Genomic DNA, 23,163 nt, shown 5'->3' on the forward strand with positions numbered 1-23,163 from the left:
AACTTCCAATGTTTAAGACTTATCTTATGTGTATGAGTGTTTTCCTTACATGTATGTGTTTGTGCCATGTACATGCCTAGTACCTGTGGAGATTACAGGAAGACGTAAGATTCCCTGGAGCTGGCGTTAGGGGTGGCTATGGGCTAACATGTGGGTGCTGAGACTCAAACCCAGGACCTCAGCAAGAGCAGTAAATGCTGAGTTCAAGGCCAGCCTGGTGTTCAAAGAGAGTTCCAGGACAGCCACAATTACACAGGAAAAAAAAAGGCGGTAAATACTTTTGATTGCACCATTTCTCCAGCTCCAGTATTCATTCATTTATTTTTATATGTGCATGTTTGAGTGCCTGAATACTTACCTGACCCACCTGTGTGCATGAGCCCTCAGAGGTCAGAAGAGGGTGTCAGATCTGTTAGAGATGCAGTTACATGTGGGTTTGAAACAGAACCCAGGTCTTCTTCAGGTACAGCCAGTGCTATTAACCAGCGTCATCCCTCCAGGCCCATTAAAGCAAAAACGAATTAACTATGTGTTTCAGAGACAAAGAGCAAGAGCGTGCACACTTATACCACAGCGCTCATACAGAAGTCAAAGAACAGCTTTCAGGAGTAGATTCGCAAGGTCTGCCAGCTTCCAGGTGAGTCTCCTTCCTCCACCTGGCATCTGGCCGTAGAAGGGTGTTGATACAGATGCCTGACATCACCTCAGCTCGGGTTGTCGGGGGTGCAATCAGCACTCGGTGAGCCATCTCCCCAGCTCCAGAATCTAGGATAAATGTGTATACACATAACACACATGCATATCCACACACAGGGAGGACACACAGGGAGGACAGGAGACGATGGGGGAAAAGTCCAAAAAGTGTGGGAGCAAGAGGCGGTAATGGAGCAGGGAAGAAAGACAAAAAGTTCCACATTTTCTTTCAGGTGTAGCTCAGGATTAGAGTGCTTGCTTCACATGCAGGATGCCCTGGGTTTAACCCACATCAACACACACACACGCACACAGATACACACGTGGGAGCACACACAAACACACATACACACACACACACACACACACACACACACACAAAAGTTTATGTTAAAGTACCCAGCACATAAATGGTAGCTACTAATCCTCTTGGTTCCAGTCACAGAACCCATAAGGCATGTTCATGAGGTACACAGGAAAGGGGTTGGCCCATGTCCTGCACCTGGTAGGTAAGCAGAAACTAAAGACCTTCCTCTCTCTGCCTATAGTGATTTGTGTCTCCTGTAGCAGTACTGTAGCCTTCTGTCATATTCATTGCTGTTATTTTGTGGGGTTTTTTTGGGGGAGACAGTCTCATATGGCCCAGGCAGACTTTGGGCTAGCTATGTGGCCAAGTATGACCTTGAACTCCAGCTGATCCTCCTGCCTCCACCATCCAAGTGCTAGGAATATAGGCCTTTGTCACCATGGTTACCCTGCCTACTTTAGCTTTGTTTGGCTGTTTTTTGATTTTTCTCTGTATAGCTCTTCTGGAATGCAGGCATACATACATGCAGACAAAACGTTGTATACATATTAAATAAATCTTAGAAAAAATAGAAATCTTAGAAAAAAACGAAACAAAACAACGGCCATAACTAGTTCGGGGGTCGTGCCAAGTGCTTTCAGATGTGCCCAACACTTCGAGCTGGGACGGGCAGGTGGGAGAGGCCGAAGGACGGAGCGAGTGAGTGCGCGTGCGCCGAGGCTTCGGGCTCCTATTGGTTCCCATGGTCGGAGAGGCGAGGCCTCGGCCCGAACTTCCTCCCACGGTAGCTTCCGCGGCTCAAACCCTGCGTACCGACCCTCAGCTGGAGCCTGAGACCCCACCGGCTGGCATGGTGGTGGGGCCACTGGAGGCCTGAATCGGGTGGCGTTCTGGCGTGAGGAAGCGAGCTCTGCAACCCTGCGAAGTGAGAGCGCGGTCACTCCCTGCCCGGGTCCCCGCCCTGGACGGGGGCGCGCCGTGACTTGCCTGGGCATCCCTTGCAAGCGACCTTAGACCCCTGCACCTGACGGTCACCGACCTGACCCAACACCACCCCGACCTGCACTCTGCCGAGGGTCACTTCCCACTTTCAGCCGACACAATTGATCACTGTACCTAAATTAAGACTTGTAGACCGAGCTTGGGACCCCTTTGCTTCTTGGGTGAAAGCTTGAGACGGACTGCCCAGGATCCCCGTTAAATGCTCTCTGTCGTTCCTATTACAGATGGATGGGGCAGAAGGTAACACGGGGCAGCTGGGCCCAGCGGAGCGTTCCCACCGAAGCAGCGTTTCCTCCGTGGGAGCCCGAGGTAAGTCTCTACCCTTTTTTCATATCCTCTGTACCCTTTTTGGTCCCGGCCCTGGAGACGTGGCTCCCGTTTGCCTTTTTTTCGGCAAGTTAATGTTATAGTCAGTAGGAAATACGATGTGTTAAGGTGTGGCAAACTCACAGGACTTAGCTGGGCTCTATCAAGCTTAGGTGACCAAGCCATCCTCTTGTTGAATCGTCTCCCATCTGTATAAAGGTCTGTGTTCAAATGAAGACACAATGGAAATTGACACCACACTCTTTGTTTCATTTCGTTCTCACAGTCTTTTGAAAGCGAGGATTTGCTTCCTCTTTTATTAGAAGGCAGTTCGGCCCCAGAGAGCTTGTTAGGTCCCAGACTACCGTAGCCAGCCAAAGCGATCATGAATTGAGCCTTCAGGGCCCCGTTTTCCTGCCTATAAAATGGATCTGACCTCAGTCTCCTGGAGGAGACTTGTTTGATCTCTCAAAGTAGCTGTTGGAGCAGAAGACAGCAGAATCTAAAAAGTGTCTAGAACGTGTTAACTATATGTGAACGTCCCCAGCATATTCACAGGCTTCATCCGATTGGTTGGCGGCCCTTTGAGGAAGGGTTGTTAACTGGTTTTACAGATTTACAACTGACAGGGAGCCCCACTATAGTCAGCCAATAAGCAGAGAGCAGCCAAGGATTACAAGTTAAGAACCTGAGCTCCCGAGCTCAGTGTTCCTTTACTGGGCCTATGGTTCAGGGATAGGGATTTGAACCTGGCCACCCTGGCAAGCGTCTTCCACTGGCTCCAAATGGGAATCCAGTTTATTCTAAGGGAACACTTGGCTATTTGAGTTGTTTGTTTTTTCCTAGTCTACTTAAAGCTATCTGCAAAAGCCACAGAATTGGTCCTTAGAGTTTTGAAGAGTCCCAGCGAAGCTGAGACCTGGCCCCTGCTGTAACCTGGAGTGGCCTTGGAAATTGTCATTGCCCTCTTAGTCTGACCCAGACAGAGTCGGAAGGTCACTAGCTGGCTTTGCTCCCAGCCTGATAGGGAGATGTGACCTCATGATGAGCTACGCCGTCCACCTTCCCCACCTGAGAAACATTGACAATACAGCACTATTTGATGCCGCAGAGGAAAGGAGGTGGTTTTCATGACAAACCTTAGGGGGTGAGGTGGGGCTGGTACCTGGGCCACAGTTTCTGGGTAATTTGAGGTCTCAAAAAGCCCTTAAAGGCAGCACTTTTAATTTATTTATTTGGTTTTTCAAGACAGGGTCTCTCTGTGTAACAGCTCTGGCCGCCCTGGAATTTGCTTTGTAGAACAGATTGGCCTTGAACTCAGAGATCCACCGACCTCTGCCTTGTAAATGCTGGGATTAAAAGTGTGTGCCACCACTACCTGGCTTATTTATTAATTTTTAGAATACTGGGTCTTGCTATGTAATCCAGGCTGTCCTAAAACTTGAAACCCCCCTTTCAAGTTCCTTTCAAACTTTAGCCCCCCCTTTCAAACTTTAGCCTCCTGAGTCCTGGGTCTATAGGTGCACGTCCCCATACCTGGCATCACCGTTAAAGGGGACTTTGATGGAATATGTCAACGTAGCCTGGGTCGTGCTGAGGAGCAGACGGTGGTGGAGAATGCCTCATTGGTCTGGGGGTGGGCCTGAACTGACCCTGTCTGACTTACGTTCCAGCGGCTGATGTGCTGGTGTACCTGGCCGATGACACGGTAGTGCCCCTGGCCGTGGAGAACCTGTCCTCCGTCAGTGCCCATGAGCTGCACCGCGCAGTCCATGAAGTCCTGCAGCTTCCAGATGTGGCCCTGGAGGCCTTTGCACTGTGGCTCGTTTCCCCTCTTCTGGGTAAGGTCTAGCAGTGAGAACTGGGGCAGAGAGAGGGCTTAGCTATCAGAACCTGTCAGGGAAAGATGGAACCTGGTGTGTCCCAGAGCCCGGAGGGGGATTCTGGATCCTTGGTCGCTTCCTTTTTTCTTGTGCTGGTACAGCGCTGCTGGGGCCCCTGCTTATAGAGCATGCAATCTGAGCCACACCCTGGAAGTGTGAGTTAAGTGTTTCCCCGTGGCTCAGGTCTGCACTGCAGTGTGAGGTCCTCAGATCTAGAGTACTAGGCTGGTGGGTGTCAGGACCGAGACAGACCACAGTGCCGAACCTCTGGACCGCTGGCAGTAGGGAAGAGTGTGAATGTGGCTCAGGAAGTAGTCCTGGACAGGGACACCTTTGCTCAGGTGTGGGGCTGCGGAAGAAGAGGCCCTGCCCTACCTAGCTTCTGGCCCCATGACCACATTTTCTGCCCTTGTAGACTGGGGCCCAAAGTGGAATGGGAACAAGGACAGGATTTATAGACGCTCAGGCCAGCACATGAATAAGTCCCTCATTGTGGTTCCTGAGCCTGTTAACATGGAAGGAAAGGGACTCAAGGAAGATCATTGTCATCATTTTGGGAAGTAGATCAGTGCTGGTACCAGGCATGTTTTCTGAGCTTAAATTTTCCTTTGAGGGCTGGCAAGATGGCGCAGTGGGTAACAGCACTTGCCGCTAAGCCTGGTCACCCTAGTATGACCCTTGGAATCTGTGTCGTGGAAGGAGGGAACAAGGCCCTGCAGGTCGTTCTCTGACTTCCACATTCATGGCCGCACATGTGCACACAATAATAATTAATGATAATAATAATAATAACAGTTTTTATTTTTTTTGTTTTTGTTTTTTCGAGACAGAGTTTCTCTGTGGCTTTGGAGCCTGTCCTGGAACTAGCTCTTGTAGACCAGGCTGGCCTCGAACTCACAAAGATCCGCCTGTCTCTGCCTCCCGAGTGCTGGGATTAAAGGCATGTGCCACCACCGCCCAGCATAATAACAGTTTTTAAACTTGAGCATATACCAAAGTATGCTTTTAAAAAGTTCCCTTTAGCAGTAGATACTTGCCTAGCGTGTGCAAGGCCCTTGGTTCAGTCCCCAGTTTGACAAAAACAAAAAAGAGTGGCTGTTCCCTTGTTGTGGGGGAAGGGGGCACTTGGTCTCTAGAATTTGAACAGGACAGCCTAGGACAGGCCCCAGGGATCAGAATTGGTACCTTCCTCTCCTGGGGTCCCTAGGGTTTCTGCCTCTATTCTGTGGGAGGAGCTCCAGCCCCCATCCTTGCTCCTCCCTGCCCCCTAGCTTCCTGCAGTTGCCTTCCCAGGCTCACACCCACCCTCTTCCTGCTGTCCCAGCCCCTCCTTTGCCCTCTGAGCTGCTGGTCAGGCCTGTGGGCCCCTTGGCTGTGTGGAAAGCTGGGGATAGCAGGTCCTACTATTCTGCCGCAAGAAGCAGCCGGCTCCTCCTCCACTTTGTTTATCCTGCTCCCTCCCTCACATCCCCTTGGCCCAACAGTGACAAGAGCTGAATGCATCCCTGTGTGCCTGTGTGCCTGTGTGGCGCCACTGTCCAAGAGAGTGCCTGAGGCTGCTTACCACCTCCGTTCTTCCCAGGCTGGGGTGGGAGGCTGAAAGGCTACTTGAGAGCAGAGCCGTGACCAGCCTTCCCAGCTATGAGTGCCTGTGAGGCAGAGGCCGTCAGCCTCCTCATTTTGCTGTGTTTGGCCTGTTCCCCGTGTCTTCATGGAACTGGCGCCAGGATGATGTCTGCTAGGGAAGACGGTCCACTTCAGAAGTCAGACTGCGGTGTTGAGATAGCCCTGTTCTGATGGCGGGATCTCTGGGACATGGGAGGGAAGGCCCCCAGGTCTACTGTCCCACTCTGGATTTTCTCAGTGCTGGGACAGACAGGGACTCAGACCCAGGGGGTTCTCCAGTGGAGGACTGAGAGGGCATCCTTACTCTTGAGTCAACTGTACACTGAAGGGAGGTTTGGGAAACTCAGCCCTGGTCCCATGTCGCTGCTGACTGTGTGGCCCTGGGCAGTTGCCATCCCTTGTGGGCTGCAGGTGAAATGAGTGATCTTGTTGCCTCATAGCCCCATCTTGTGAGCCTGTGGATAGTGAAAGGATGGGGGAGGTGGAGGAAATGGGGGCTGTGGACCCTCTCTGGGAAAGTTGAGTCAGAAATAGGACAAGAAAGGTTTGGAGCTAGATGCCGAGGTTGAATGGGGAAGGCTAGAGGCAAGAAGGCCACTTGGAAGCTGGGGTTGCTACTTGGTCAAGATCATGGCTCAGAAGGAAGGTCCAAGTGGTCAAAGAATCTTTAGCATCTGGCTGGCAGGACAGTGTGCTCAGCTGTTAGTGGGGAAAGAGACAGCTAGAGACAGCCAGAGGGAGAGTGTTCATGTCTGGCAAGCATGTGGTGGCATCCTCACCAGACATCTTAGCATACCCCTGAGTGAGCCCAGCACTACCTCACCTCTCAGCTAACATCTCAGGACCCCAGCACTGAGTTCACAGGGCCCCATTGTATAAGTTGAATCTCTCATCTGCTCTGGCTTGAGACAGGTGGCTAACCCAGCCTGGTTCTCTCCAAGTAGAATGGAGATCTGGGTTGCCCCAGGGCGAATACACTTAAATCATTTGATGTGACTCTGGGCCTGCTCAGTTATTGTTGGATGTGACTGTCCTCATTGTTGGTGGACAAATGATGGGTGGATAGGTACCATCGACCTGGTCCGCAGCTTCATGGCTGTCTCCTTTCTTGCCTTACAGAGGTGCAGCTGAAACCCAAGCACCAGCCCTACAAGCTGGGCCGTCAGTGGCCGGAGCTGCTGCTGCGCTTCACCGATGCCACGGATGACGATGTGGCCATGGGTCAGTGTCGCTGGGGCAGGGCTCCATCTTCCCTGTGTGGCCATGGGTCAGTGTCGCTGGGGCAGGGCTCCATCTTCCCTGTGTGGCCGTGGGTCAGTGTCGCTGGGGCAGGGCTCCATCTTCCCTGTGTGACCATGGGTCAGTGTTGCTGGGGCAGGGCTCCATCTTCCCTGTGTGGCCATGGGTCAGTGTTGCTGGGGCAGGGCTCCATCTTCCCTGTGTGGCCATGGGCCAGTGTCGCTGGGGCAGGGCTCCATCTTCCCTGTGTGGCCGTGGGTCAGTGTTGCTGGGAGAGGGCTCCATCTTCCCTGTGTGACCATGGGTCAGTGTCGCTGGGGCAGGGCTCCATCTTCCCTGTGGGTGATGATGTGGCCGTAAATTGGTGTTACTGGGGTAGGGCTCCATCTTCCCGGCAGTCTGCCAGTCACACCTGACAGAGAACTTAAGGGGCATCTGGGGGGCGGGGGGCTTGGGAAGGCTAGACTGGTGAGGGCTATGAACAGAGATGCATTATGTGTTTACTCTCTGGTCAGCACCCCCCATTCAGGAGGACTCTCTCCAGGGATAAAAACGAGGTTGGGCCATTTAGGGCAGGGCAGGGTGGGCTGCGTAATGCAAGGGAACCAGGCCCTGACTCGAGCGTCTCTCCCCAGATGAGCCCTCCCTTCAGTTCCGAAGGAATGTGTTTTTCCCAAAGCGCCGAGAGCTCCAGGTAAGGCATGCCCAGAGCCCAGTGTCCCCAACCCCTAGATACCTAGACGGTCATGCCTTGCCCAGTTCCTCTGAGCCACCATCTTCATGCCACTGACCTGCAGATCCATGATGAGGAGGTCTTGCGGCTCTTCTATGAGGAAGCCAAGGGCAATGTGCTGACTGCTCGGTACCCTTGTGACCTGGAGGACTGTGAGGTGCTGGGTGCCCTCGTGTGCCGTGTGCAGCTTGGGCCCTATCAGCCTGGCCAGCCTGCTGCCTGCACTCTGAGGTAAGGACAGTGAGACTTGAGATGGGCACCGGTGGGAAGTACGCTCTGCAGGATTCTACCTACAAGTAGTTCTAGGTCCTGCAAGGTGCAGCAGTCCTGAAGCCAGGCATCTGCTTCATGTGTGCACCTGTGGCATGTGTGCACCTGTGGCAGTCTTGAAGCCAGGCCTCTGATGCACGCATGCTCGCTGGGTGGCCTTGGTGAGAGGTCTCCACTTTTCTGAGCTCCCTTTTCCTTGTCTGTGGGCAGTGGATACACACATGAAGTGATGTCTAAGAGACATCCTCAGGCAAGGGATGTGCACGTGTGGATGGAGCCTATCTCTAGCGAAGTCAGGAGGGAGTGCTGCTTTTGTTCATTAGAGTCACAGTCAGGAAGTGACCATGTGACACACACACACACACACACACACACCCGCCGCCCAGTAACCACTAACAGTTCAGCTAAACTCCAAACCCCAGGAATAGAAGCCTGTTCTCCAGACACTGACCAAGCCGCTGCCTACTTCTGGTTTGTCTCTAGAAAGATGAGAGTTGAGTCTGCCATCATAGCAGACCAGGTTGGTCTCTGCCTCCACAGAAGTTAGAAATAATTCTAGGGACAAGGTCTACTTCACACCTGTAATCACTTGGGAGGCTGAGAGAGGATGGCCTGAATTCAGGCCAACCTGGGCTAAGAGTTGGGAGTCAGGCATGATGCCTCATTCTCATAATTACCATAGACACTCAGGAAGTGGAAGCGGCATGGTCAGGAGTTCAAGGCCAGCCTGGGCTACACGAAACCCTGGTAAGACCAACAACAATCATGACAAAGTCTGGTGACTAGTAAACGTCCATTCTGACCTATTTCTAATCAGGGTTCCTTGTTTCCCCAATCCTGCAATGGGTAAGTCGGCAAAGAAGGACCCTGTGCTGATACTGTTTGGAGCGGGCCTGGCAGGACTATCTTGGGTTGAAAATCCTGTGAAGGCTTACAGCTGAGCTGTCTAAGGCTGGTGGTGGCCATAGCATCCTGAACCTCAAGATGGGCAAGTCTGTTTTTCTTGTGCTTGAAAAGAAACCTAGCTCCGGGGCTAAAGAGATGGCTCAGTGGTTAAGAGCACTGACGGCTGGCAACTATATGGTGGCTCACAACCAGATCTCATTTATAATCTATAGTGAGATCTGATGCCCTCTTCTGGCGTCCAGGTACACATGCAGACAGAGCACTCATACCTAAAAAAACACCACACACACACACACACACTCACACACACACACACACACTCACACACACACACACACAAATAAATAAAGAAGCCCAGCTCCGCTCATTTGCACAGGAAGTTCCTCTGCTCACTCATGTGACACGCAAGTCCAGATGGCCAGGGTGTCCTGGGCTAAGCTCAGCTGTGTCCCGGACCCTGTGCTCCTCATTGTCAGTGAGCTCTTGTCTTCTTGGCTCAGCGTGTTATTCGCTTGTGGCCAGGTGGCTGTGGCAGCTGTGTTGCAGAGGAGAGGTGCCACTCTCCTTACCCAGCTGGAGCCCCCAGGCTGACTCTCATGACACATAGCTTATGCCAGGCCCACCCAGAGGAAGGAAGTACAGGGGCTAGGCCACTGATGGGCTGCAGCTGTGTCTCCCGTGAACCCCACTGTGAGCCTGCACACACCCGAGAGCTGAGAATAGGCTTTTTTCCATGACACATGGAGCTGTTGTTCAAAAAATAAAAAAGGATTTGGGGTGACTGGGACACAGATGGTGAAATGGGCACAGCTGGAGTCCCCTCTGCACTTGTGACTCCGGCTAACAGCTTCCTTCCCTGTTAGCTTTCCCTTCTCTTCCTTTGGAGCAGCGCCCCTCCCCATGGCCTTGGCATTTAGATCCCGAAAGCCCAGCAGGTCTCCTCTCTGGAGAGGGTGACAATGGGGAGGTTTACAAAGTTATGAGAACTATGTTGGGCTCTCTGTGCCTGTGGGACTTATGGTTCTGCTGTAGGCAGGACCTGGACCTACTACTCTGGATACAGTCTGTTGGAGTGCCAGTTCTCTGCCAGCAGGAGCCCAGGTGACCTGAGGTGTAAAATGGTCATACTTCCACCAAGAGCCTTCCTGCCTCATGTTCCTGTTTCCGGGTGGGTGGGACTTTTTCCACCGAAAAATGACATGGAAAGTGTGGTGCTTGGTGCTGGCTAGTTTTATGTCAACTTGATGCAAGTTGTAATCGTCTGAGAGGAAGGAATCTCAAGAGAGAAAATGCTTCCAGAAGGCTGGACTATAGGCAAGCCTATAGCGTGAACCTGGGACCAAGCTAGGACCCTCCCCCACCCCCAGAGTGAGCCTGGAGGCTGTAGCTGTGTGAGGAAGAGGCCCTGTTTTCCATGAGTCTGTGAGAATCCTATTGGGTGTTCAGTCATTCTTTGCTGAATAGGACACTGAGAGGCTGTCAGTAGTTAGGGTTCCTGCCGCTGTGAGGAAACACCATGGCCAAAAGCAGCTTGGGGAGGAAAGCATCTGTGTGGCTTACATTAACCCGAATCACCGTCCACTGAGAAAAACCAAGGCAGGAACTCAAACCAGGTGGGTATAGCTGATCGAGGCCATGGAGGGTGCTGCCTGCTGGCCTCTTTTCATGGCTTGCTCAGTCTGCTTTGTTTGTTTTTTCGAGACAGGGTTTCTCTGTGTAGCCCTGACTGTCCTGGAACTCATTCTGTAGACCAGGCTGGCCTCGAACTCACAGAGGTCCATCTGCCTCTGCCTCCCGAGTGCTGGGATTAAAGGTGTGCGCCACCACCACCTAGCTTCAGTCTGCTTTCTTATGAAACCCAGGAGCACCAGCCCAAGGGTGGCCCCTCTCACAATGGGCTTGGCTCTCCTCAGTCAGCCACTAAGAAAATGTCCTAGGCTGGTCCAGAGCTGGATCTTAGGGAGGCATTTCCTCAGTCGGATTTCCTCTTCTCAGGTGATTGTAGCTTGGGTCACACTGACACAGAACTAGCAGCACAGAGTGTCCCGCATTCCTATCATTTGGGTGGAAAAAGTCCCATTCACTCGGGAAACTATTGTCCTGCTTCAGAACACAGCGTTGCTCCGCCACCTGCTCCAGCCAAACTCTTCCTCTGCCCTCTCTGGTTTTCCATCCCAACCTGAGCATCTCCTGAGCCTTCTGCTCTCCCCCGGCCCTGAGAGTCACCAGACCTCATTTGATGGGAAAGGGGTTCTCCGTAGTACCCAGCGTGCAGTGGGTACTAAAATGTTTGTCTCCTTCCCTCTTGGGTAAGATTGGTCCTGGTGACACTCTGTCTGTGTGTCAGACAGCTTAGAGTGTTCTCTTCAGTTTCCTGGGTGAGCAGATGGTGCTGACAGGGAAGGAGAGAGCAGGAGCTGAGTGTGGCCTTAGATGGTAACCCTCGTCTGTCCCTACAGGACTTCCTCCCAAGTCCTAGGCCCAGGCTTATGGAACTTTTGTATTTTAGTGTAAGGGAACCTGTTACTAGGAATAGGGTAGCACCTGTGTCCCTCTTCTTCTGATAGGCAGGTGCCCTTGCTGGTCTCAGTGCTTCAGAGCCTGACCTGTGGGGGCCCCAGTCTGACCACACTGTGCCTGCTGCTCTAGGTTCCCTCATGCATACTCTGGGTCTCTTGTCCCTCCATGGCTTAGAAGTTGTTATGAGTTCCCTTCTTCTGGAACCCCATATTTCTCTTAGGAAGAGCATCCCTTCCCCAGCTCAACAGTGGGCCTTGCATATCAGCCTGAGCCAGGCTGAACAGGCCACCACTGGGTGGGTACAGTGGGGAATCTCTCTGTAGTTTAGGACCTCTGTCACCCTGCTATGTTGTGGGATGTTTGTACACTGTGTGAAGATATATCACTGTGATTGGTTTAATAAAGATCAGAATGGCCAGTATCTAGGCAGGAGTAATAGGCGGGGGGTGGAGGGAGGTAGGAGATGAATCTAGGCTTGAGTCAGACACCAAGGAGACATGGAGGGAATCGGACATACAGAATGAAAGAAAGGTTAAAAAAAGAAAAAGAAAGAAAGGCAAAAAGCCACATGGTAAAACAGATTAATAGAAGCAGGTTAAGTTACAAGAGCTAGTGGGACAAGCCTAAGCTAAGACCGAACTTTCGTAATTAATAAGAAGTCTCCGAGTGATTATTTGGGAGCTGGTGTACAAAGAAAGCCTTGGCCATGCCGCTGCACAGCAGAGGACTTGATGCAGTCATGCCTTGAAGGTTCCTCAGCCCTGCCACCTGCCAAGCCTTGCCCACCCTGTGAGCAAGGTACTCACACCCTGAAGACCTCAGCCCCCCTGGAAGGGCCATTCTTACCCCATTTTCCTTCCCCTGCAGGGAGAAGTTGGACTCCTTCCTCCCTGCCCACCTCTGCAAGCGAGGCCATGGCCTCTTTGCTGCCTTCCGGGGCCGCGGGGCCAAGGCTGGGCCAGGCGAGCAAGGCCTGCTGAACGCCTACCGCCAGGTAAAAGAAGCAACAGGCAGTGAGAGTGAGCATGAGGCCGCCCTGGGCTCCCACTATCGCGCCTACCTCCTCAAGTGCCATGAGCTGCCCTTCTACGGGTAAGTGCTGCATCTCGGGAGCTCCTGTCCCCTCTTCAGTGTCCTCCAGACCGGCCCCAGGCTTGACAGGGTGGCAGCAAGGGAGCCCACCTGTGCTCCAGTGGCACTGTCCTTCTCTTGAAGAGTTGGCTTGCCGCTGGTGCCAAGTGGTTTATCTGTGCTTCCTCCCATCTCCAGCCGGCATTCCTTCCGCTGTCCTCTCCTCCCCGCCACAGCCCCTCTTTGGCCTGGCTGATTGCTTTCAGCTAGTGCTCTCGCTCCCACGGTGTAACAAATAATTCTCTCTTGCTGGCCACGCCCCACACAGTGAAGACGCTGCCCTTTGAGTGAGAAACCAGAGGTAGGGAACCACTCGCTGTAGCTGTAGGTAGCAGCCAGAAGAGCAGAGGAAGTGGGAACAGTAATCTAGACACGAGCCTGTTGTGTTGACCAGTGGGACCCAGGCTTCAGTGGGGCAGGTTCCTTCAGGTGGGAACCTGGTTTGGGATGTGCCAGCTGGGAGCTGCCAATTAGAGAAGATGCCTGTTGGGTGCGTGACTGATGATTCCACGTGGGCATTTGGGTTCCTGGCTGGGCTGGAAAAATGATTGGGCTGTTTCAAGTCTGGAGCCCTCAGAAATGGCCCGGAGGGAATGGTGTGGAGGAGACTGTCCAGGCAGGAGTGTCTCTTCATGCCAGGACCACGTGCTGCAACCCTGCATCTTCAGGGCTTCGTTCTTGTGCCCCGTCGAGCTCATCTTGGTGCTGTGGACTGGCCTCAGCCTACTGGAAGTGGGAGAGTCGGGCAGGATGAGAAGAGGGTTAGGAACAGCCAGTGTGCGCCAGGCGATGGCGCACGCCTTTAATCCCAGCACTCGGAAGGCAGAGGCGGGTGGATCTGTGAGTTTGAGGCCAGCCTGGTCTACAAGAGCTAGTTCCAGGACAGCCCGGACTACACAGAGAAACCCTGTCTCAAAAAAGAAATAGCAAGTGTGCCTAGCTTTTATGGAGTTTTACTGAACAATAAAGTAGGAGATGTGGCCCTAGCAGGGACAATGTACTGGTTTTTATAATGGATGAGGTGACATTTTGTGTGTGTGTGTGTCCCTGTGCATATGCTCACTAATGGGCAGTCCAGTAGTGTGTGAAGTTAATGGAGGGCGGGGGGGGGGTCTATGGCAGCTTCCGTTTCCTCATCAACTGAACCTAACAGCTGAGGAGGGGTGGGTGCAGAATTCTCCAGAAGAGGGGCGTGCACTCACCTCTCGTCCCCTCCTGCATGGAGAGAGCTGACTTTGCCTTGGGCTTTGTTTTAGGCAAGTGTAAGAGGCAAGGGTGAGCCTCAAAATGGTGAAATCCTGGCCTATCATAGCGGAGACAACAGCTAGGCATCTTGCTGCCCTGAAACCACCTCACTTTGCCCTTTAGTCCTAAGCCCCGATGCATCCTAGGCAGCCCTGACTTCCTGAATGCACCAGCAGGTCCCTGCTGCTAAAGGGCTTTTGCCATGGACAGAGCAGCAGGCTCAACCTTACGCCTCACCTGAGGTACCCAGACTCCTTGGGGTCCATGATGCACCTGGCTCTATCTTTCCTGGGTTTGTCCTTTCCTTCTGCTCACAGTGCCCACCCTGTGTTATAGTCCCCAGGTCCTCCTTTCCCCTTCAGTCCAGTCAGGTGTTACCATCCCCCCCAGGGCAGGCTTCTATTTACCCCTCAGTCACCCAAACAGCTCAAGCTTCCGAGTGCCCAGAGTAGTCTCCTGTGTGTGACACTATGCCTTTCAGGTGTGCCTTCTTCCATGGTGAGGTCGACAAGCCAGCCCAAGGCTTCTTGCATCGCGGTGGGCGCAAACCAGTTACTGTGGCCATCAGTCTGGAGGGTGTGCATGTCATCGACAGCAAGGAGAAGGTACCACCCCAGGCTAGCCCCTCAGGGTGGGACTGAACTGTCCTTAGTGGGGGAGAAAGGATGGGGTGTCTTGTCCCAGCAAGGAGAAGGTACCACCCCAGGCTAGCCCCTCAGGGTGGGACTGAACTGTCCTTAGTGGGGGAGAAGGGAGCGGGTGTCTTGTCCGTGTCTTCGTGGCTCACCTAGGTCACAGGTGTCTGAGGAACAGAACTGAGTAGACCGTGTGGGTGACTCTGCCTTCCGCGGATGTCCCTGGAGTCGTGCTCATGCATTCTTTGATTGAGTCTGTTCTGGGTCTGCTTTTCTGAGCCATGCCGAGGGGTGGCAGAGGGGTAACTGTGACTGAGTGGGTAGTGTCTGGCAGCACCTTGCTGCTGCTTCTGGCCAATGGTGGAGACCAGTTGGCCATTTTCCACAAAGGTTCCTGCTAGGAGCTCCCTGGACTGGCCAAGTGCTCCCTGGTTTGGTGTCTGCCTTACCTCTGGCTTGCCCTGTAAACAGTTGTGAGCAGCCCTCCCTATCCAGCAGCTGCCAGCACCTGTCTCTGGCATGCCAGTCCCAGCTGTTCCCAGGGCAAAACCCCTGCCCTGGCCAATTCCCTAACCATCAGGGGCCTGACCTGCTAGGGGGAAGCATTGAAGAGTATGGATTCCTGGCCTCACACAGGAAGAGATGCAGAGTTAGCATGAGGCTCTGGGACTCCAGTCAGTGGTAGCAGTCTAGCCTTGTATATATACATAAGGCTCTGAGTTCAGTCCTCAGTGCCACAAAGCAAACAAGAAGGATAAATACCCTTCAGCCCCAACAGTGGGAGGAAGAGGCAGGCAGACCCCTGTGAGCCTGAGGCTAGCTGGGACTTCATAGTGAGACCCTCTCAGAAAGGAAAATAAATCAGTATGGAGAGGCAAGCATCCAGGCCAAGTGTCTCCTTCAGGTGGAGCCTGATGGGGACCCAGCGGGAAGTGGAAGTTTAATAAGCCATGTCCTTGTTCCCGCTGCCCAGCATGTGCTGCTGGGGCTGCGCTTCCAGGAACTGTCATGGGACCACACCTCCCCCGAGGAGGAGGAGCCCGTGCTGTGGCTTGAGTTCGATGGTGACAGTGACGGCACGCCTGTCAACAAGCTCCTGAGGATCTACTCCAAGCAGGTAGTTGTGTATTCACACATACTTAGACAGAGGCTGGGCCCGGGTCCCCAGCGGACCCCAAACCACGGGAGCTCTCAGGTGCCCAGGAAGGAGCATGGAATGCTGCCCAGGGCCTGGGAAGAGGGTGTCAGAGCCCTCTCTGCTGTGCTCTGGGATCACACACCAGGGGGTGACAGCTGCAGACTGTCCTGGGGTCCAGCTCATGCTATCTGCACAGCCATGCCTTCCCTGTCGCAGAGGCCCCTGAGAGGACAGCTGAGGAGCAGGTGCAGAAGGACGAGGCCCTGAGGAGATAGAGCTAGTCTTTCCATCCACCGCCCATGCTTCTCCCTCTCCCCGGGCCATGTCAGAGCTGTCCCTGCTGTGAGCCTCTCTGGGGACTGTTCATGGCCCCACTTTCTTCTTTTAGCACGTAGACAAGTTTCAGGATTCCTGTCTGAAAACACATGTCCTCACCTTTAATCTTCCAAACAGTTGAATGCCCAGATACCTACTGAGCAGCAAATAGGAACACAAGTTGTATTGGGCCATTCACTGTAGTGTGGCAGCCATCGAGGGTGGGGCTTTTCAGTAAACATTATGCTTTTCGATTTGCCCATCTTGTGTGGTGTGTCCATTCTCTTTCATTTTTCTTTCTTGCTTTCTGCTGATGGGATCAAAGCCAAGGTCGTACACTTCAGGCAAATCCTCTGTCCCTGAATGACCCCCACCTCCACCCCCAGGTTCCCATCATCCATTTTACTGTTCTTGGTCAGCTGCACAGGTGCCCAGCTCACTTTCCCACTAAAGAGCTTGTGAGTTGTTCCCACGTTGACTTTTGACAGGAAGCTACACTGATCATTTGTGCATAGGGTTTCATGTGGACACAGACCCTCTTTTTTAAGTTTTTGCCTGTATGTGTGTCTGTGAGGGTGTTGGATTCCCTGGAACTGGAGTTACAGACAGTTGGGAATTGAACCCAGGTCTTCTGGAAGAGCACCAGTGCTGCCACCCACTGAGCCATTGCTCCATCCCCTGACCCCCCCCTTTTTTTCTTTTTTAAAGATTTATTTATTACATGTACAGTATTCTGCCTGCATGTATGCCTGCACACCAGAAGAGGGCACCAGATTTCATCATAGATGTTTGTGAGCCACCATGTGATTGCTGGGAATTGAACTCAGGACCTCTGGAAGAGCAGCCTGTGCACTTTTTTTTTAAAGTAAACTTTTTTTTAAGATTTATTTATTTATTATGTATACAGTATTCTGCCTTCATATATCCTATAGGTCAATAGAGGACACCAGATTTCATTACAGATGGTTGTGAGCCACCATGTGATTGCTGGGAATTGAACTCAGGACCTCTGGAGCAGTCAGTGCTTTTAACCTCTGAGCCAACCCTCCAGCCTCCCCCCCCTTTTTTTAAAAAAATCATGCTAAAACCTATGAGTTTTAATTAGATTTAGATGCTGGGTTGTGCAATTTTAATAGAATTATTCCATTTTAATAGAAACAACCAGTCTGCTTTCCAAAGCTCCAGCCCTGGGTGTGGTTTATGTTGTTGTTTTCCGGATTCCCTGGTCTAAGCCATTGGTTTGTATGTATCACTTACTAGTAAACACACTAGATCGGGTACCAAAGCTCCGTAGAGGCTGGCCATCCCCTAGCTGAAACGCTTGGTACCGGGCGCAGCGGTTCGCCCTGCAGACCCGGGCAGGAGGCTCGGGGAGTGAGAGTGCTTGCGGCACAGTACTAACCCTCGTCTAGATCCCGGGCTCCCATGTGGAAAGGCAAATGTCACGTGCACTTGTAAGCCCCTCAGTCCTGCGGTGAGATGGGAGGGAAACAGGAGAATCTCCTAGAAACTCATGGGCCAGCTAGATGGGATACTTGGCAAAGCTAAAGAAACAAGAGATTCTTCCTCAAGCAAGGTGGAAGAGAAGGATTAACTCCCAAACATTGCACGCATGAACACAAATAAGTTTTGTTTGTTTTTTTAATGAAAGAAGGAAAGAATGAAATAGTGGCTGGAGAAACGGCTCAGAGTTAAGACTTGGGACTGGGGTCAGTTTGCACCCGCCGCATGGCGGGTCATAGTTGCTTTTAGCTCCAGTTCCAGGGGACCCAACACACTCCTGGCCACTTTGTTTACCAGGTACACACATGGTACGTGTATACATGTAGGCAGAACACTCATAAAGTAATAATAAACCTTTTTAGAGAAGAAAGGGGCTGGAGAGATAGCTCAGAGGTTAAGAGCACTGGCTATTTTTCCAGAGATTCTGAGTTCAATTCCCAGCAACCACTTGGTGACTCACAACCATCTGTAATGATATCTGGTGCCCTCTTCTGGTGTATAAGCATACATGCAGGCAGGAAAAAAAAAAGAAAGGAAAGTGCCCGATTTCAGAGTTTCTTGATCTTTGCAGTGTTTACACATGCTTTTATCAGTTGAGCATTCCTTATTTGGAATTCTGAAATGCTTAGCAAGCTATTTGAAGCCAGGTGGCGCACACCTGTAATCCAGCCAGCAGCTGAGGTGTGAAGATAATGAGGTCAAGGCCAGTATGGGGTCTCTAGCCAGTCCTACCCCAGAAGGAAGGAAGGGAAGAAGCACAATGGATTTGTTACTCACACATCCCACAGCCTGCGCTTCTGACAGCTACCTGCCAGCTCTTGAGGGTTTTCTATGTGGCTGGTTATGTTGTCTGAATGGGGGTAGCCTGGTCTCACCTCCCGGTCTGCCTGCTTGTTGCATTTCAGTCTTTGTCCTTGACAGAGTTCAATGACAGGACAGTGATAGAAAGGTGTCTCTGGCCTTCCCCTGACCCAAGGAAAAACATAGTCCCCCTCAGCAATGTGGGTTTAGCTCAGAGTTTCCTCGATGCCTTGGATGGTGAGGGAAATTCCCTTCTAGTCCCACTGGCCAAGTTCTATGCCGTGGCCATTGGTGTGGCTCATGAGAGGATGTGTTGTAGTGGCTGCGCTTTTCCTTGACACGTTAGGACAGGGCATGCAGAGACTGAGGCCTACGGTCAAGGAGCTCGTCTACTCTCCTCTTGCTCCCCAGGCCAGGCTAAGCTGTTGTGCAGGCCTCAGGCAATACTGGACAGGTGGCAGGGGCTAGACCAGTGTCGGTGGTGCCACTCGTGGGGTTCTGACGCAGTTCAGGTCTCTACTCCTCAAATGCACCAGTAAGCAACAAGCTGTCTAGCCCCTGTGCAGGGCCAGGCCTACAGTAGGTGCTCAGTTAGCCCATTTCCACCCCCTGTGCAGGGCCAGGCACACAGTAGGTGCTCAGTGAGCCCGTTTCCACCCCCCGTGCAGGCCAGGCACACAGTAGGTGCTCAGTGAGCCCATTTCCACCCCCCGTGCAGGCCAGGCACACAGTAGGTGCTCAATGAGCATGTTGCCCAATAAAGATGCTACCTCTTTGACGAGCAAAGCCCTAGGCCAGCTGTCATGGCCCCACTGTAGCTGTTGTATAAAGAGGCGTCTGTTTCCAGACTCCTGAGGTATCACATTAGAACTGCTCAGAAGGAGCCACCCCACCAGTGACCTCACTCTCGTCCTTAGGCCAAAAGTGTCTTCAGCCAGCCCGTGGGCAGCTTTCTTCACCCAGACAGCTCCGCTGTGACAGATTTCTAGAAGCCCAGTTCATGCAGCCTCCTGAGCCGCACCTTCTGACTAACATGTCGTCCTGAGCTGTGCCTTCTGACTAGCATCCTCCTTTCTAGACCTTACCTCTGAAGTCACATCAGAGACATCTTCCCTGCCCTCTAGTCCTTAGATAGCCTGCCTATTCTCTCCTCCCTTCCCCTGCCCCACCCACCCACCAGGAAGCTACGGCTTTAGGGCTGTGTGTCTCCACGAAGTCCCTCAACAGTTGCTGCTCTTGGCCTCACACCAGCCCCTCTCCCCTCCCAGGCTGAGCTGATGAGTGGCCTCATTGAGTATTGCATTGAGCTGAGCCAGGCTGCTGAGTCCACTCTGCCCCAGGAGAGCGCATCTGGCCCTCAAGAAGCTCCCAGCCCCTCTCCACCTCCCACTCAGCGCCCCAAGTTGCGGAGGCAGGGTAGCGTGGTGTGTAGCCGGCTTCAGCATCTCTCTACCATTGACTATGTGGAAGACGGTAAGTGGTGTGTGTGATAGCACGCACAGTATGTACACAGCACGCATATGCACACATGCCACAGGGCTGAAGGAAGACGGGGCCTCAGCCCTCAGGTACATTTCCTCTCTGACCCATCTTACTGCTTCACTGACAAACATGTCCATTATAGTATCTTCTAGGAGCATGGAGAACAGGAAGGAAACTCTTCGTGCCTTTTGTTTTGCTTTGGTTTGGGTTTTTTTTTTTTTAAACATTTTTATTTATTTATTATGTATACAGTATTCTATCTGTGTGTATGCCTGCAGGCCAGAAGAGGGCACCAGACCTCATTACAGATGGTTGTGAGCCACCATGTGGTTGCTGGGAATTGAACTCAGGACCTTTGGAAGAGCAGGCAATGCTCTTAACCGCTGAGCCATCTCTCCAGCCCTGGTTTGGTTTTTTGAAACAGGGTTTTTCTGTAGCTTTGGAACCTGTCCTGGAACTCACTCTGTAGAGCAGGGGCCTTGAACTCACAGAGAACCGCCCACCTCTGCCTTCCGTGTGCTGGGATTAAAGGCATGCAGCTTTAGTTTCATTTTTTAATTATTTTATATCTATAAGTGTTTTCTGCATGTGTGTCTGTGTACGACTTGGTTGTCTGGTGCCGAAGAGGCCAGAAAGGGGATTCAGATCCCTTGGAACTGGAATTACAAATGGTTGTGAGCTGCCATGTGGGTGCTGGGAATTGAACTCGGATCCTCTGGAAAAGCAGCCAGAGCTCTTAACAATTGAGCCATCTCTCTGGCCTGTTGTTGGAACTGCATGTTTTCCTCACGAGTTGGTGGTTAGGGATGTGAACAGGCAGACCAAGGTGTCATTGTCATCATGTCCTCTGTTACCTGTTGGCTTCCGAAAGTCACTCTGCAGAGCCGGTCTAGAGTCATCCCTCTGTCTGGGATTGGCGAGGGTGACCATGGTTCCCTATCCTGCCGCTGCTGCTGAGTCTGGGATGGAGATGGGCTCCAAGTGATGATAGCTTCAGGGGAAGCGGTTTAGAGTCCAGAAGGAGCTGGCCCGGTGGAAGCGGAGCCCAACCTCCGCACCCAGCCCCTCCTCTCAGCCTGTCTCTCTCATCCTCACAGGCAAGGGGATCAAGCGGGTGAAACCAAAGCGCACCACATCCTTCTTCAGCCGACAGCTCTCCACCAGCCAGGGCAGCTACACTGTGGTACAGCCCACTGATGACAGCCTGGAGCAGAGCTGAGGGAAGCCATGCCTGACATCTGGGCACCCCAGACCTGAACAGTCACTGCCCTAGGCAGGACCAAGCCACACTTGTCCAGAGGCTGTGGGCCTGGGGCTGTGCTGTACACGGCCTGCTGGGAAAAGGATGAGCAAGCCTGCCCTGAGCCTGACGGGAAGAACTGGCCTGCAGCACTTTATACCGCCTGCCTCTTTCTGAACTCCAGGCCCAGCAGCTGCCTGAGACCCCAGGTGCCCTCCTGCTTTTCCCGAAGGGACTGCTGGCAGTTCCGGTGGCGGGTGACTGAAGTCAGAGCTCAGGACCTGCCAGTTCAGTGTTTGCCTTTGGTCTCCGGGTCCCTGGTGACCTTATCTTGTATTCCTTCTGTTGACATTCCATCCACACAGCTGGGACAGGGCTGCCACCTTCTCTCAAGGGTGTGTGGGACTGGAGGAAGGCTCTGCAGGTGGAGGCTGAGCAGACAGGTTGCCTTCCTGTGGCCTGTGTTGCCCCGCCTCTGGGATGGATTGTGGCTGTCCTCGGGACTGGCTCTGCACGGGAAAAGCCCTCTCACCTCCCTGGACTTGAATGGCTCTGTCCCACACCTGCCAGTCCTGTTTTCCTATGATCTGGGTCTCAGGGTGTTAGATTTTGTCTTGTCTCGTCTGCTTTGAGTGGTTAAAGCCTGGGACCTGGCAATCCCAGCAATCCCCTTGCTAGCGCCAGCACTGCGCTTTGGGCTTCCCTGAGGCCTGCCACACTAACGCAAGCCTTTTCTCCTACGGATGCTGTAAAGGGGGCCCAGCTCTGCTCCCTTTCTGTTCTAGAGAGGAGCTGGTCCAGGGAGGGGTGCTTTCCAGGCCCTTAGGCCCCTCTATGGTGGTATGTGGCTCTTAGTACTTCCTGGGAGCTCCCACAAGGTTTCAGAGACACAGAACTTTGTCTTCTCAGTGGAAAGCCGCAGAAATGCAAGCCTTCACATTTCTAAGGGGAAGTAGCTTACCTGCCCAGTGAGATCCGGAGGTCTCGGCAGCCTAGAGGGAACAACTGCCTTGGCTTTTGGAATGTCTGTCTGTAGGGTAATGTCACCTCCAATGTAGTCAATCCCCTTGGAGTCATGTGCCTTCCCAGAGCTACCAGCCACATTCTGTGACAGTCTTGGTCATCTCGACTGCTGTGGATGGCTCCAGGTATGCTGCATGAGGGGCCAGGACGTGTATGCGTGCACACACAAACTATGCATTTCCTTAAGCATCACTTGTGCCTTAATCCTCTGGGACAAAGCAGTGTGACTAAATGTCCTGAGTGTCCTCAGAATTTTCTGTCATTTGACTTATTAATAAAATCAGTGCCTACCACACTTCAGAATGGTTTGTTGTAGGGAATAGCCAGAGTGTCCTAGCTACATATGGCCGGTATGCATAGAATATAGTGTCTCAGGACTTCACCCCGTAAAGTCTCATCTGGTATCTCCTGGGTATTGCTGGGTCTTCACAGCCCCCTGGGGGAAGCGGTGAGAAGGCATGAAGTCAATGACATAGACATTGTGAGTCGGGTAAAAGACAAACAGTAGACTCATTTATTTAGCAATGGGGAGAGCCTTATATACCCTCTCAGCACCCAGGCATTCCAAGCCGTTGACATCATGTGCTCGCTCCTCATTGGCTAGGCACAATCAGGACCTCTGACAGCACCGGGCAGACTCCAGGTTGACTCACCTCTCAGCCTGGTAGGCCTTAACTTCCTACATATTCACCCTTTTTTATTTATTACATGGGCACTCAGTAGGCACCTTTTTGGGGTGACCCCAGACATAGTCCTAGTCATGGTGGTTTCATATGTTCCAGGGTAGGGACATGAGGATTGGAAACATTAGGTAGGAGGAACAGAGATAAGAAAGAAACACAGACACAGCATAGTACCTGGAGGGCAACTCAATGGATCCTGAATGCTGAATCCTCACCCATATTTATTTTCCATACACTTTTATACCCCACTACAAAAGGGGGAAAGAAGGCAAAAGACTGCTTTAACATGACACAAAGGACAACCAGAACAGTTACTTGCTCCATCCAGTACTTGCGACATCAAGCCGTTAATTCCTAAGTAAAGTATTTGGTGTTTGGGGCAGTGAACCCACCCTAGATAAAGTATCCTGCAGGCAGCTACTCCCTAATCAAGCCTCCTCTTTTAAAAGAAGGAGCAGAAGTATGCTTGAATTCTCTGACCT

General features: G+C 52.4%; 1 protein-coding gene across 2 annotated transcripts; it reads left to right on the top strand.

Moving 5' to 3' along the window:
• The first annotated feature begins 1,746 nt into the window (after positions 1-1,746).
• Frmd8 (FERM domain containing 8) lies at positions 1,747-22,293 on the top strand. Of its 2 annotated transcripts, none has more exons than XM_048457990.3 (11): positions 1,747-1,925; positions 2,227-2,311; positions 3,982-4,149; positions 6,937-7,038; positions 7,692-7,750; positions 7,854-8,020; positions 12,353-12,577; positions 14,343-14,466; positions 15,470-15,613; positions 19,522-19,726; positions 20,833-22,293. In XM_048457990.3, exons 2-11 carry the CDS (start codon positions 2,227-2,229, stop codon positions 20,952-20,954), a joined length of 1,401 nt encoding a protein of 466 aa, XP_048313947.3. In that variant the 5' UTR covers positions 1,747-1,925; the 3' UTR covers positions 20,955-22,293. The 2 variants fall into 2 exon arrangements, with proteins under 2 accessions (XP_048313947.3, XP_087764332.1); XM_087908206.1 differs by having other exon boundaries at positions 7,692-7,744; positions 7,848-8,020.
• The last annotated feature ends 870 nt before the right edge of the window (positions 22,294-23,163 follow it).

This window comes from Myodes glareolus, chromosome 7 (assembly GCF_982192425.1).
Source record: "Myodes glareolus chromosome 7, mMyoGla1.1, whole genome shotgun sequence".
NCBI lineage: Eukaryota > Metazoa > Chordata > Mammalia > Rodentia > Cricetidae > Myodes > Myodes glareolus.

What these genes read in the sequence shown, in the direction of transcription:
- Frmd8 (XM_048457990.3), top strand. Translation starts at nt 2,227, where the DNA reads ATGGATGGGGCAGAAGGTAACACGGGGCAGCTGGGCCCAGCGGAGCGT. An exon ending in CCTGCTGCCTGCACTCTGAG is followed by an intron (nt 8,021 to 12,352) that starts GTAAGGACAGTG and finishes CTTCCCCTGCAG; the next exon opens with GGAGAAGTTGGACTCCTTCC. An exon ending in TGAGGATCTACTCCAAGCAG is followed by an intron (nt 15,614 to 19,521) that starts GTAGTTGTGTAT and finishes CTCCCCTCCCAG; the next exon opens with GCTGAGCTGATGAGTGGCCT.